General features: G+C 47.9%; 1 protein-coding gene across 1 annotated transcript; it reads right to left on the bottom strand.

The window, feature by feature from the left end:
• IRF6 (interferon regulatory factor 6) lies at positions 1-15,422 on the bottom strand. Its single transcript, XM_052653937.1, has 9 exons — positions 15,408-15,422; positions 11,561-11,643; positions 10,862-11,042; positions 6,961-7,165; positions 5,862-5,990; positions 3,168-3,326; positions 1,719-2,111; positions 887-1,005; positions 1-225 (listed from the first exon to the last, which is right to left on the bottom strand). The coding sequence occupies exons 3-9, from the start codon at positions 11,033-11,035 to the stop codon at positions 1-3; spliced, it is 1,404 nt and encodes a 467-aa protein (XP_052509897.1). The 5' UTR covers positions 11,036-11,042; positions 11,561-11,643; positions 15,408-15,422.
• Positions 15,423-15,888: the final 466 nt, after the last annotated feature.

Below are 15,888 nucleotides of genomic sequence, written 5' to 3'. Positions count from 1 at the left end.
TTACTGGGTTGGCAGGGCAGCGGGCAGTTGCATGCTGGGGGCAGGCTGCATAGGCTGCCAGCTTTCCTGGGTTTGCAGGATGCGGTACAGCTGCTTCAGCTGGGCAACGATGTTATCCTTGATGTCTGGAGTTGAGATCTGCAGGCGGACACTGCCACTGTCAAAGGATCGTGTGAAGTCACCGGAAAACATCTCATAGATCATCCGAGCCACCACCGGAATGACCTGCTCACGACACAGAGCACACAGGTATCCTCTGAGAAAAAAGTTCACAGAAAGAAAAAAAAAACAAACCAGCAGGAGGGACCCAAGATTGAAGGAAGGACTAGTGAGACCATAGGGACATCCCCAACTTTAATGTCTAGACACAGAATATGCTTTCATCTCTCTGGACTATCCTGCCAAGGTTCACTTTAGAATTTGGTTCAGATGAAGGTAAAGAACCGAGAGGCAGCATCACATCACATACCTAAATAAATAGCTGCTTATTGACAAAGACTCTTACTCAGATTTCATCTGTTGCCTATCCTGTTGCACAATCCACAGCCGAACCCAAGTGGTCTTGCTGCCACTTTCCAGAATATGTCCTTAAAGTAGCTCAAAAGACTTCTAAAAGAGCTGCAAAGAGTCATATCCTATTAGACTTCTGCAAGACTCTAAAGTCAGTGAGAAAACAAAGTCTCCCGTGAATCAGTAATTTGCCTTGAGGACCCTCTATACTCCAGCCTGGTTCTACTGTACAATATACAAAACTTTGTTGCTATTCCGTCTAATAGGATTAAAATCCACACAGACTGATGGATACCTCAACTCAGGGCTCAACCCCAGACCTATGGGCTAAAGCATTGACAAAAAGGCAAAGAGTTGTTGACAATTATCTCCTCACCTGAACCAAGATGAGTTTCCTTTCCTGGGGTTTCCCATCTGGCCATTCTTCCCCAAAGCATAAGTAGATCTCAAATGGTGGCTGCTTCTCTATCTGTCCTTTCTGGTGGGCAATGAGATCTGTAGAATATGGAAGGGCAGTTTGGTGTACTGGGTCATTCCATATCCACTCACTAAATACCAGCTTTTATGTTATGTTGTCTGGTATAGTAGCCACTTGCCACATGTGGCTACTGCATTTAAATTCATTTAAAGTAAATGGTTCCTTAGTCACATTAGTAACATCTACATACTCAACAGCCACATGTGGCTAGTGACTAACATACCAAACAACACAAATAAAGAAGATTTTCATCATTTCAGAGGGCTTTATCAGACACCACTTAAACTAGACTTGGGGTTCAAATCACATTGGAAGATTTACATCTCATTCCTCTCCTTAAATACACCTGCTTGAATTTGCCACTCAAATATGTCCCAAACGAAAAGACTATATGTTTAACCAATTATGATGAGTAGCGTCACCTTCGAAAGTGAAGGATAAATAAGTTGGTGGACTCTGGGGAGCAATGAAAGGCTGTCTTCCTCTTCTGCCAGCAAAGGTACCACAACCAACCTAAAACTGGCTTCACATATATAGCTTTGGAGTGGAACATCCTTCTGCCCCGGTCACCTTTATTTTTCAGAATCAAGGTTCTCTTCTACCTTGACTTCTTGCTGAAGAAACTGTTTCCTTAAGATCTTTGCAGAGACAGGAGAGGCGGGGCAGGAAGGAGGAAGACATACTTGCAGGGAGCTGTTCCCACCCATCAATCCTCTGAAAAAAGACTCACCACTCAGGAACGTTTCCAGACAAAACAATTTGACCTTCTTTTGTCTCTCAATCAGGTTGGGGGCAACAAGCGATGGGGCACATGGCCCAGACCAGTACACCTTGCACTGGCACAGCCTGATGGCATAGATGGCGTGCCCGCTGACCTCCAGAATCAGTCCTCTATCCATGACGTCTAGCAGCTTGCTGGTGAACAGCTTCTGCTTCTCATTGGTGATGTGCTCTGGCCCCGGGAACTTGACCTGTTCCAGGCTGACGGGACCAAAGAGCTCCTCCTGGTCAGGCATGGGACCCAGGTCCCCATAGAAGAGCCGGCAGCCTTGGGGGTTGCTCACGGTCATGGTCTGCCCGTACTCCTTCCCACGGTACTGAAACTTGATGTCCAGGTCAGTCACTGCAATGTAAGACGGGACAGTGAGAGTCCTGCTCCACTGCTCTGTCTGTCCACACCTAAGACTCGTGCAAGTCCATTAGGATCAAGCCACCTTTCAGCCAGCATCCAGGAAGGCCACTGGCATAGTTATCCTTCCTGCCACACAGGGAGACATCAACATATCCTGGGAGTATTCCCTCGAAAGGCTGCCTTGAAGCAAACAGTTCAAAGTCCATCTGTACTATCTAGGTTCAATCTCCACTCCCTAAGAGCGAGAATTCCTCCAACCAAAGTTCCGGGTCCTAGTCTCCCCATTTTGTACTGAGTCTTTACATCAATAGGCGTTGGAAGGAGCTGAAAAAACTAAGGCAGCATCTGGTTTGTGTTATCATTTTTGACTCACTGTTTAAAGAAACCAGAGAGACAATAAAAAGTACCAAGCCATCTTTCTGAAAAGTACACAGATGAGCACACACGGTCGACCTGTTCTAATAACACATCACAAAAGGACACAGTTCACAGCAAAGTAAATTTTCACTCAGTAAATGTCTATTGAAAGCTACCGGTCTTATCAAAGCTATCAGCCTCTTGGACAAAATGATAGTCCCCCCGCCCCCTACCCCCACCGTGTGTATTGTGAAAGGGAGAGGGAGGACATTGATTCTTCACTGAGATGGATTTGTGCACAATTCAGAAAGAGATATTCTCTGGATCCTAAAGCCCCTGGGAACCCAAGAGCCTCCTTGACCAAATCCAGTCATTAACCTCCCTATCCTACAACTAACCTGGTCCCCAAATACCCTAGGCAAACTGATAAACCCAGGCCTTCCACCCACCTAAGAGGTGAGTAACGCAGAGCTGCACAGCAGCCAATCAGAGCATCTCCTTGGGCAAGCAAGTATGGGCTAATGTTTCTTTACTTCTTCCCCAGTGACTCATCAGCCAGCCAGGAACCAGACACAGAGGCTGCCTGGGGGACTATTCTATACAAGGCAAAGAAATGGAGGCAGAAGGTGGAGCAGGAAATGGACTATAATAGGAGCTGAAGATCCAGTTAGGAAACCAAGGCTTACTTACTTGGGAGTGAGCTGATCCACAGCTCTGGAGAGCTATAGAAAGGCTGTATAGGTGCCTGGGGCACTTCCATCTCCAGAGGTTCTGTTTTGGGCCACACTGCTTCAGGGCTGCAGTTGCCCACACTGCAGTTGCCCACACTGCCTGGTGCTATGGGAGAACCTAAAACAGAAGGCTGTCGGTGAGCTGGCAGGGTCCCTCTCATGCATACCACCTGGGTCGGAGGCTTTAAAACCTTAAAGGTCCAACACTAGACCACAACTCATTGTAGCAGCCCATCAATAATTTCCCCAACAAACAAAGAGAAACAAGGTTCTCCTGTTTCTGCTTCCTAATCTTGTTATTTCTGCATCCGACTCATAATTCTGACAACGTACATTTGCTGATGACTAACAGACAAGTGGGCTTCCCTGGTGGCTCAGAGGTTAAAGCGTCTGCCAGCAATCCGGGAGACCTGGGTTCGATCCCTGGGTCAGGAAGATCCCCTGCAGAAGGAAATGGCAACCCACTCCAGTATTCTTGCCTGGAGAATCCCATGGACGGAGTAGCCTAGTGGGCTACAGTCCACGGGGTTGCAAAGAGTCGGACACGACTGAGCAACTTCACTTCACTTCAAAAGACAAGTGAGTTTTCTCTGGGATTAAATTAGAATGGGTATGAATGTGAGGTTCCCTGTTGCAAAATTTGGGCCCAGCAATTAAATAGAAGCTGGTTGTCTTCTGTAAAATGAACTCAACTAAACTGGTTGATTAACTTTGAGTGTTAATACACAGAAATTCATTTAAAAACAAACAAATACTTTATATGCATGAATACTTCTAAAAGGATACTCAAGAAACTGGTAAGATCTGTCTCCTCCAGGAAAGGAACTGTTTAGAGAAAGGATGGAAGGAAAATCTTTCAGCTGATTTCCTTTTTGTATCATTATGAATTTAAACCATGTAAGAGTATTATTTATTCCAAAGTATCCAATTAAAGAAACTGAGGCTCAAAAGGTCAAAGGACTTGATTTTAAGTCCCATAGTAGCAAAGTGAAAAGAACTTGAGAGAATGAGAAACCAATCCTATTTCCCTGCTATTGTCAAAGTTGGCTCACTCCAAAGTTTTCAGATTTCTCCTCCTCACCTCACCTTTTATGCATCTATTCTTCAACAGTTCTTCTTTCTCTGCCCAACAGCTCTGAAATCACAGAGGCTAATGTTTCTTTGATCCTTTGTGTACAAGTCTGGTTATATCTATGTACCCGTTTTACTTTTGTTTTTAATATATGTTCACATGTTTCCATAAAGGATCCAAGGTGGCCCGTAACATAGGGCCACAAAACAGAATCTTTAATAAGACATGAAAAGAAATAGGAAATCAGAAAAATAATTTTTTTAATAGTAAAAAAAACAGTATATATATCCTGGAAATGAGTTGTATCGTTTTAAGGGGTGAGAAGAACAGAATGAGTCAGCCAAGGATTTGGGAAAGGATCTCATGTTTCCAAATGTCCAAATCTTAAAATTTCACTAAATGGGAATGTATCTGTGGCAATATTAGCTTGAGCGAGCTCTATGATGACTGTCTTTACTCATCGCTTGGCTGCAAAGTTATAAATGACAGGGTAAGTGAAGGAAGACAAGTAGATAAGAGTCATTTCTTGACTCTCCGAGGAAGGGGCAGCATCTAGAGTAGGGTATTCCAAAATCCTAAAGGAATCATCTTGCTATACTGAATTTTCTAGGTGGCAAAATTATCTCATTTGACCCATAGCAGCCAGGTAGCACTAGTGGTAAAAAAAAAAAACTTGCCTGCCAATGCAGGACACATAAGAGATTTGGGTTCAATCCCTGGATTGGGACGATCCCCTGGAGGAGGCATGGCAACCCACTCCAGTATTCTTGTCTGGAGAATCCCATGGACAGAGGAGCCTGGTGGGCTACAGTCCATGGAGTCGCGAACACAGCCAGATGGAACTTAGAAAGGCAGTGAAAAGCTGCTCAACTGAATGCAAGTCACATGTCTAGGAGCATGTCAGTGGAAAGTTCAAGTGCAGCGGCTACAGAAGAGCAATTCACCCTGTGTTTGAGAATCCTCAGTACAACAGAAAATGCAGTACCTGCTCTGTCAAGCAGTGACCCTCAGACCTCTCGACTCATTTTTCATGGGAAGCTGAATTCAAAAGGTTAAAAAAAAAAAGATAAAAGTCTCTCTAGTAGATAAATTTTATCAGAGCCTAGTATTAAGAGCTGTAGAAGCCGCAAGGGTCCCATGATACAGTCTTAGCAGAGTCCCATGATACAGTCTTAGACCCTGTTAAGGGAGTAACAGAAAATTTATACCAAGACAAACAGCAGAAGAATTGGCCTACAATTCATGAAAATGATGTCTGCACTTTGACCTGAAGGAAATCAGCAAAATTTATAACAGCTGGTGTATTTGTATGTGCGATTGAGAATGAATTTCATTTTTTAATTTCTCTGAATTATCACTTAAGACTCAGAAGATGCTCTCTATGCCTAGAAGCCACCCCACTGGGATAACCAGGCCTAGGAATTCCTTTGCCTATGACCCCTACTTGCTAACAGACTGGCGACCTGGCCACAGGGTCTGGTCACTGCTCCCAGGGCAGCAGTGTATATAGTGTCAACAGTTGCAAAATGAAAGCCCCTTACCTCCTCTTCCTCCTCCACACCCCTCCATCACCCCTCTCACCATTGATGTTCAGGAAGGGGAAGGTGTCCTGAATGGGGACGTGGTGCTGTGACTGGTCCAGCTCATCTTCCTCATCTTCTTCATCCACATCATTGTCTTTCTCATCCCAAGGAGCAGACCCAGTGGATCCTTCCCGAAAAACAGACACACAAGCCCACAAGCGAGCCGCTCACTCTTCACCGTCATCCTGGTAGCTGACCCACTGTTCAAGCTAGCCACTGCCAGCACAGAGGCTCCTGGGGTTCAGCGTGCATCCCCAATGCCCTAGCCAAAGTGGGGGGACCGAAGTTGTTCACCCCGCCTTCCACCTCCTTCTCTAGAACCCTAATGTAAGCTCTCATTCCCTCCCCTACCCAGGAGCTGCACACCCTATTCCCTTCTAGAAAACTTTTAACTTCTACTCTAAACTTACTTTGATGCATTAACATCCCTTTTAAGGACTCAAGGACCACAGCTTCTCTCCTTTGTAAACTTAATGTGAGGACAGAAACTTCTCTCATGGCAGGGCCTCCCTAGATTCACTGGAGGTCAAGTCTAAATTATCTGGCTCTTAGTTGGATCTTACCCTACAAATTCAATGACATTCAACCATCATTTATAAAGAGAACTTATCTAAAGAGAGCTTTTAGAATGTCATGTTAATTGATTCTTAGAACAGCCTTTGAAACAGGCAAGAAAGATGAGAGCCCGGGTTTTATAATGAAAGAAACTGAGGCTCAAAAGGTCAAAGGACTTGATTCAAAGTCCCATGGTAGCAAAGTGAAAAGAACTAGGTTTAGAACTCAGACCTTCCAAGTTTTAATCCCTCCTCTTTCTAAACTATCTGGCCTCTCTTCTCAGTGTTGAGCCCAGAGAGAAGCTATTTTTACAGAACTCTGTGCTCCCTCCATTTTCTAATGCTTTAGTGTTCCAATAAGTGAGTAGGAACACCTTGCTGAGTTTATATCTTTTGTTCTCTGAGCCTTTCTAGGGACAAGATTTCTTGTTCAGCAGTCATAAACATTCTAAGCGAGGCAGTTTTCAAGTCGACTATCTCTTGAAGGGTCTAGCCAGGAACCCAGCACACTGTCCACCTTCTCCGCAGCAGCTGGGGCCTTACCTGGGTTAATGATTGAACCCTGGGGCTGGGGGATGTCACACACTTGATATATCTTCACTGGGTTCATGGGCACCTCCTTGGTGCCATCATACATGAGGTTGAACTCTCTGCTCTTGTTGAGAGCACAGCGGAGCTGGGCCTTCCATTTAGCTGGGTCGGGGTCATCCACCCCTTCCTGGTACTTCCCTGTCTCCACAGCCCAGGCCTGAAGGATAGGAAACTGCAGTGAATGCCTGCTGTTACCCAGACACGCTGCAAAGCGCGCCCACCCTCCCGCAGGCAGACACAGACACACATGGCCCCGCGTGGCCGCCCCATTGTCCCAACCCCAGTGTACAGAGGCTGCAGCAGGAAACACCACCTTGGAGGACCAGGCGAAGGAGGGCCGGAGTGAGATTAAACCAGATGCAAATATAATCTTGTGAAAAGAGGAGCCTTATCTCAAGCATTGGTGCCGGTTGGTGACTACAATGGCCATAATGAAGGGCTGAAAATAAATAAACATCTGAAACAAATGTACACTAAGATACTAATGGTAACTTTGAAAAAAGGATTGCAGATAATTTTGTTTTGTTTTGTTTTACTTTTTTTTTTTTGACATGAGTTGCTTATATAACAAGAAAAAGGAAGATGGCGTATGATTTGAAGAGTGTGGTCTTGCTGTTCCCTCCCCTTCCATCTTCAATCTGATGCACAAATAACTGCAGAAACCAAGTGCCTTTAGGACTAAAATAGCCTGCAGGAGGGCAGGACATGCACTCTGAGAATTCAACTCGCTTCAGCGGGCAGCGGAGGGCCTCAAGTCCTAATAAACTCACACTGCCTGCCTTTCCCTACTTCCCCAAACTCTCACATTGGGAACATTTCTCTGGAAACCCCAGTGGCTGGTGGCCTGGGCCAAAACCCCTGTGGCCTCGCCGCTCTGGTTTTCAGTTTCCAGGTCTAACAGGCATCAGCGTGTCTGCTTCATGGGCTCTCCGCCCTTCCCCACTGCGAACATATGCTCCATGTCCGCGCTTTCTTCAGGGCTGTGTAGTACGTCCTGTTGCAGAAAAGGGGGGTGTCGTCTGCCGAGGACTCAAGATCGGGAAGCACATGGCAGCCTGTTCAAGCTGACCGGACCCGTTGCTCGTCCAGTCCCGCCTCCCCGCCTCTGATCCTGACTGTGGACTTCTTCCTCAAGCCCAGACGGAGCTTTTCTGCCCCGTCCTCTGAGCACTCTGGTCTCTCCCTGCAGAGCCTCACAGTCACGAGGAAGCTTCTTCCAATGGGCAACCTGAATCCTTCTCCTCCAATTCACTCATTTCTTCCTACCCTCTTCTGGGGCCAGAGGGGGCTCCCCTCCTTGCTGTGCGGTATGGAGTGAAGAGGGCTGACAAGGCTGCGGCCCTCAGCGTAGCAGGCTCCATTGCGTCCAGCCCCCGGTAGGAAAGCTCCACCTCACTGGCCTCCAGTGTCCAGAGAGTCCTATCTCCAGTTGCACCTGGCGGTGCCTGGCGGCTGTCTCTCCCTGTTTTCCCCTCCATTTGTTTGACCTCCAGGTCCACTCACCTTCTGGCCCCACTCAGCTGGCTTGGGCAGTGCTGACTTTGGCACAGGTCTGCAAATCTCTGTGGCTCCCTGAATCCCTGCCCCTCCATGGAGAGCAGCCAGACTAACCCAGAGCCCTTTCGGCTCACAGCACAGCCACCCCCCAGGGCCCATTCAGACTCTGTGGAGGACCTGAGGCTGATGCAACAGAGGGTGGTATCCACCACGTGACAGCTGTTGTCTTCATGAACAACCCGTGTTCAAACCCATTCTGAGATTCTGGTCACCGGGCAGGTCCCTATTTCTCTTCCAAAAATGGACACAGTCTCTGCATTTTTACGGCAATTTATGAGTCCCTTTCTAGACGTTTATTTCACTCAATTCTCACAACAATCTCGTGAGACAGGCAAGACTGGTTTTATCCCGATTTTACTGAAAGGGAAGTTGAAGCCTAAAGAGATTATGTGACTTGTTCAAGACCACACATGCGAGTGACGGTAGTAGGATCTGAAGCCAGGACTCACAGTTCCTGGTCAGAAGGGGCTGTCTGATAATGGAGGGGGCAGCAGATAGGCCTGGGTTCAAATCCTGGCCCCACCACTTATTGGCTATGTGATTTGGGCAAGTTACATAGCCCCTGTGAGATTCAGCTTTTACATCTACAATAGGAGGGTAATGTCCTCCTTCCAGCATCGTCGAGAACTAAATGAGATAATGCGCCTAGAGTGTGGAGCAGACACCCTCTTAATTCTGGTCATCACCTCAACACCCTTATCCTGCCAAAGGCCTGCCAGAGCTTGGGATCTGTGAAGGCACCCTCATTCTCCTCCTGACACCCAGACTTCCCCTTAGCATGCCACAAACAGATGCACAGATGTAACTAGGACAGAGCAGCTGCCCACAGCTACCTTTTCCTCAAGCCCTAAGGATTCAGAACATTCTCGTGAGTGGAACCTTCGGGAACCAGCCTCTTTCCCCATGGCCAGCCACCACCAGGCACTTCAACAGCAAGTCTGGCTGCAAGCCAAGGAAAGAGGCCATACCAGGCCCATCCTCCTCTGACGGCAGCTCCAATAATTGGTGCTGGTTTCCAGATGGTTTCCTTACCACTTTTATATCATTATTAAATTTTTAAATTAAAAGCACTGATTTACTTTGTAAGTATTCACAGGCCAATTTTTTCTCTACCTCTTGTCTCTACACCCAATGGAACAGTTCTGGGATGGCTCTCCTTTGAGGTATGAGTTCACCTCTCCTGGCCCAATCTCAGCCAGAACCTGACGCATCAATCTTGAGAAGTTCAGGATAGACACTGGATTTCACTTGACTTCCAGCTGCTAGTCAGGGAAAAAATGGAGAAACTCATTTCTCCGTGTTTTGGAGGTGCAGGAACTAAAGTTACTCAAGAGAGAGAAGACTGAGCAGCACAGAGAAGTCGGTCTGGAGTGGAGGCACAGGTTCCAGAGTTACAAACCACATAACAGCCCTTCCTACAACTACCTTCTCACTGACTTCCGTCTTAGATTTTGGTTTCACTCACATTTTATACCATGCCACGTGATTCAATCTTGTTTTCCGTTAAGCGAAATAACTCTCACATCTGAGCTATTCTTTAGTTAAGAAAACATTTGTAGAATAAAAACCTGTAATTAAATCACCTTTCATTTTTTAAGATGGCTCAGGGGTAAAGAACCTGCCTGCCAGTGAAGGAGACGGGAGTTTGATCTCTGGGTTGGGAAGATCCCCTGGAAGAGGAAATGGTGACCTACTCCAATACTCTTGCCTGGAAAAAATCCCATAAACAGAGGTGCCTGGAGGGCTATAGTCCATGAGGTCGCAAAAAGTCAGACACAACAGAGCATGCATGCATAGATGGATGAGTCAAAATGTTTTAATTTCAAAGGAAACTTGCAGAGGCCCTCAACACCCATTCTACAGGCTGTTAGGAGCCTGCTGCCACTCAGTAGTTCTGCCTGGGTCTGGATAGCCATTTCCAGGCCAGAGCAAGAGCCTTGAGTGAACGAAAGACTGACTGCTGGCTGACCCTCCAGAGCTCTAGAAACAGCCTCAGCATACAGGCAATTAACAGCATAGCCAGTCACACGTGCCATCCCTTGGGATGTGAGCTGAGTACCTTCGACCGATGAGAAAGAATAAACGGCCTCAACCATAATAACAGACATGCCCCAACAAGAGAAATCACTACGCCTGCTAAGTCTGTCCCCCCACCCGCATCAACAACATTCTGCTGCCTCAGCATCTTGCATCTAGTACCTACTTCACGCCAAAACTGAAAACAAGACAACAAAACCCCAAAAAAGCCTGAGAACTGGAAAACGTTTCGAGCGAGATGGTAAAAGAAGACCTTTACCTTGAAAATGGTGTTTTCCTCCTCTTGCTGGGGGCTGTGCCGGGTGGCATGTTTCCAAGGGATCTGGAAGCGTTTGGAGTCCCTGTGTAGCCAGATGAGTCCTGGGTACAGGCCACTATCCACTTGGGCCACCAGCCAGGGCTTCAGCCGAACTCTGCGGGGGTGGAGGGCCATGATCTCGCTTGGGGGGAGGGGGGAGAAGTGGGGAGAGGAGAATTAGGCCAGCCCCTGGGAAAAGTTCCCAGCCACTGTTCCCGTATGACAGAGCTACAGTTTCATTAGATTACAGCAAAGAAACTAAATATGGGAATAAACTGTGCCAGGTGGGGAAGAAAAGAAAAGAGGTTAAAAGGTTCTTTTGATTCTTATTTCAAAGCCATTTATTTTTCATGCTCCAGCCAAATCAGACTTATCATGTAAGTAGATCGCATTTCTTCTATTTAAATCCTGAGGCAGAAAAATAAAAAGATGATGTCATCCCTGCTGGAACACAGTCCTTCCTGAAGTACCAAGGGAACAGAAGGGAAATTGCCCTTTTCAATCTCATCTCAGGAGAGGGAAGAAAAAAGTTATGGAAACAGCAAAGCATAGACAAGACCGTGAAGCGCGCACTCTTTTTAGACAACTACGGAATGACAGCATCGTGATGAGAGAGAAGTAGGCAAAGGGGTGGGTCCTGGTTGCAAAGTCCTCACTCACATAGATGAGCAGGCAGTGTATCCACAGGAATCTGAGAGCTGGGCCTCAAGTCAGGTTTCCTTTCTCTGGGCCACCCAAAGGTTCTGTACAGGGGAGAAAAACAAGGGAAGGGGAGTATGAGCTGGTTATCCCTAGAACAATCCCGTGCTCTGTAACTGAGCCTGGTAAAGCTCAGAAGCCCCAGAATAATCAAATATCACAGTGCCTAACCCTAAAGTCCGAAAAACAGTCATGAGACACGCTCCCTGCTGTTAGGACAGCCTCCTTACCTGGGTCGGTTTATCTCCCCCACAGAGGGTGAGTGGAACTGATTGGCTACAGGAGCCAGCCTGGGTAAAGTCTGCAATTGATCCTCATAAAAATAGAAGGGCTCAGCACAGCCTAGCAGATAACATTTGGTGCCAGTGGGGGAAACAAAGGCCTGTCCCAGCTGGGTGTCTACAGGAAAGAGCAATCCCTGGAGAACTGCTTGCCTGGGATGTTGCATTTAGTCTTTTTTCTTTTTTTTTTTCCGGTGTTCTTATCTGTTCTTATCTCACTTTGTTTTTATTTTCAGGTGAGAAAGAGATGCCTGCAAAACAACGTTCATTCAACAAATATTTGTTCATCAGCTACTGTGTGACAAGCACGAGGTCAGTAACTAAACACAATGTTTTCATCAGACTGCCTGAAGAAATCCACGCTGGAATTGCTCAAACCCCACAAGAACCTGAGAAAAGGAAGATAAATAAGTCACCTTCCCACCCAGAAAGATTCCCACTGGTGTTGCGGTTCAGAAATCAAACCAGTTGAGTCAGCTTAAGTCTCCCCCTCGGAGGAGCTTAGCTGAGGGGCTGGCCCCTAATGCATCACTTCTTTCCCCTGGCCAGCCTGACAGCAAACGGGAAAATGCAAACCCAGCTGGGTCACCGGCACTTTAAGAGAAAAGCAGGACCTGCCCTCACCTGAGCCTTCTGACCCAATTACCAAGCCGTGCAACTGAAACCTGCCCTCGCACCCCCCTCCCCCCCGCCGGGAGCAGAGCTCCCCGTGGGCAGGAGAGGTGGCATGGGGTGTTCAAGTGCCCTCTACCCCCAAGTTCTTGGCCTTGGTGTAGGTTGCTCCATAGGGCAGCAAACCAAGCTATCAAACCCCGGAAAACATTTACCTTACAAGGAGGGAATGCATATCCTCCGCAGGGCAAGTTCTAGTCTTCCCTTCCTCAGTCCTGGCCTGTGGTGATGGGGGGGATGGGTCGAAGGAAGAACCAAGAGAACTGGAAATGGGTGGCAAACAGGTCCAACCTAGTGAGGGGCTTTTGAGAAGATCTATTGCAATACGGTCAGCCTTCCTATACTGTTCCCTGGTGGCTCAGGAGATAAAGAATCTGCATGCAACATGGGAGACCCAGGTTCGATCCCTCGGTCAAGAAGATCCCCTGGAGATGGGAATGGCAACCCACTCCAGTATCCTTGCCTGGGAAATCTCCTGGGCAGAGGAGCCTGGCGGGCTAGAGTCCATGGGGTCACAAAGAGTTGGACACAACTGAGCGACTAACACACTTATTACAATATGGCCAGTCCTGTGTCTAGGACTGGCAGACATGTGAAATCCACCCCTTGAAGGATTGCGGGCTTTGAAGAAGAGAGTTCCTCCTAGTTGATCCACGGCACATCAAGAAAAAAATTAAGGCAAGCAAGCCAACACAAGGAACTGCACACAGAGTGATGGGGAGGGAGAAGTAGCCACCCATAGAGATCAATGATTAAGATCTAGAGCCCTGTGTTCTCAGCATTCTCGCAAGATGGCAGCATGCAGGGGCAACCCTGCCCAGCCTCCTCCTCCCTACCCCACCTCCATCACAGCTAACCCTCCCCATCTTCTCAAAGCTGACCAGTATCTCCACCTGCCACCCAGTAACTAAGACTACAAAAACAGGCAGAAAGGGAAAATTGGGAAGCAACCAAAATAACAGGGAAAAACAGCTAATCAGACATTCATAAGCTGCAGTATCAAGCAGCTATTAACATCGAGGCATCTGAAGAATTTCTATTGGATTTGGGGAAATGTTTACATGTACTTAAGAGGGAAAAGGCATCATACAATATTGACTGGACAGTATCTCTTCCATCTTGTAACATAACATGCACTTGTGTATATATGCACATAGAATTTTTAAAAGGGGTAGAAATAAAATATCGATGCAACAAGAAGTTCTTAGTCATTACCCAAGTAGTTACCTTAGTGATGGTATGATTGTGGGTGACTTTCACGCTTCCCTACATACTTTTATATGATTCACATTTTCCTACAATGACATGTTTTGATTCATAACTTAAAAACAGAACACTACAAGTAATATATGTATATTTTTTTAACCACAGGAAGCTAAGGCATTTCTTGGCCACTGGGAGGTAAAAAAGATGATGGCCTTCAGCTAATATAAACCATGGCAACAACAATCCTCTATATCTATATAGGCTTTATAGTTTTCACGTACGCTTTTCCTTAATGTGCCTGACCTCATCTTCATGATCTACAAGTAGTATTGTTATCATCCCCATTTTACAGCTGGGTTAACTGAGGCACAGCAAAGTGTTTTATCTGGGACCTGGACCCAATACTATACTTCTGAGTCAGAGTGTGCTGTACCATAACCTGCCACTGCACCCAGCCCTCCAAGTCTCTCCCTTCTTCTGTACACCAACAGAGTAAACCAAAAACATCGACAAAGATCCAAGCAGCACAGAGGGCCAACAAAGTGCTTAGGGAGGAGACTGCACGACACCCACCCTTAAACACACCTAAACCAAAGTTTTCTTTCAAAACACTCTTGCCACCCAAATCCCAAGGCCCACAGAACAACCCTAGCCTAGTTGAATTCAGCTCTGGTTATCTCTAGCCGCCATTATAGAGGCTAGAGAATTCAAGGCCTGAGTCTTCAACAGGTATTCAACCAGCCACAGAACAAAGATGCTAACCCAATCATTCCCCTCACACTGGGCCCTGAGCACAGATGCTTTCAACCTCCCCAGGGCATGAACTGTCCTCTCTCACACCCCCAATCCAGGGAACAGGCCCCCTAGAAACACCCACACTGCCATCTCTGCAGCCCCTGCCCAGACTACTTTCCAGGAACACGGCCTCCCCAAAGCCGAGACTCAGCTGTCAATGATTTTGCTCAGAGTGAAACACACACACCCTCATTTCTTGCAGACAGGCCTCAGGGAATGGTCCTGCTTTTCTTCTCCCTCCTCCTGGAAGGACCTGAAATGCCATCTTCCAAGTTCCCCAGTCTTTCCTCCATTTAGTTCAGCCCTGTTTATGGGTAAATTCTGAGCCTCTAGCCATAATTCCTATGCCCTTCCTCCCTGCTTGATTGAAGCTGGGGGCTGGAGAGAGCTAGCGACCCTGTATGGGGTGCTGGTGTTAAGAGTTATACAAACATCTAAGCCTAAAGTACTGTCCTGGGTCAGCACCCCGCCTTCACCAATCCCTGCTCAAACGCACCTTCTTCATCTCCCTTCCTGGCTTCCACTTTTGACAGCCACCAAGACAACAGGGTCGCGTTGGGATGACCCCTTTACCACACAGCAGGCTCCCCGTGAACAGTGGCACCCCGGGCCTGCTTTCCAGCCCGGCCTGGAAGACTTTCCCCACTTCTCCACACCCGCCCTCCAGCCCCTTCAGGCGAAAAGAGCCTCACCCCCAGAGCAGCCACACCCGGCGCCACCCTCCCCAGCACCTCGTTTGGCTACTTGGAAATCCACGGGCGAGGGGTCTGACGGTGCTAAACAAATTCCAGGAGAGAAAACAAACTGGCCGAAGCTACTGGTTGCCCCGACCCGCAATTTCCCAAAACACCCACCAAGACCGAGGGCCGGCCGGCCGGCCGGCCTGGGAAATCCCCTCTTTGGGCAGCGAGGGCCGGCGGAGCGGCGAGCCGGTAGGACCAGAGGGGTGGAGGCGCCTTAGCGCGCCCCGACGGTGGGTGGGTGGAGGCTGGGAGCCGCGCACTCCCGCTGGGCGGGGAGGGAAAGGAGGTGGACTGAAGCGAGGGGTCGGGAAGGGTCCGGCGATCCCAAGCTGGGACTGACCATCCAGGAGCCACCTGGGTCACAGGGACAGGCATCCAGCCCTAGAGGACATCGCCCGACGCACAGATGTCCCTAAGCAAGCTCTCCTCACCCCTGCAGGCTCTGGAGGGGACCCTTCACCAGCGGGCGTGCCCTGCATTCCCCAAGCTAGTCTCCGGACTTTGGCGTTCCCACCTGTCTTCAATCCGGCTGCCAGAAGCGAACGTCCCTCCGAACCAAGTCCCCAGGTACGATCACCCGCCGCCACCGCGC

The sequence above is a fragment of the Budorcas taxicolor genome, chromosome 16 (assembly GCF_023091745.1).
Source record: "Budorcas taxicolor isolate Tak-1 chromosome 16, Takin1.1, whole genome shotgun sequence".
Taxonomy (NCBI): Eukaryota; Metazoa; Chordata; class Mammalia; order Artiodactyla; family Bovidae; genus Budorcas; species Budorcas taxicolor.
This window is presented reverse-complemented; position numbering and strand designations above follow the sequence as displayed.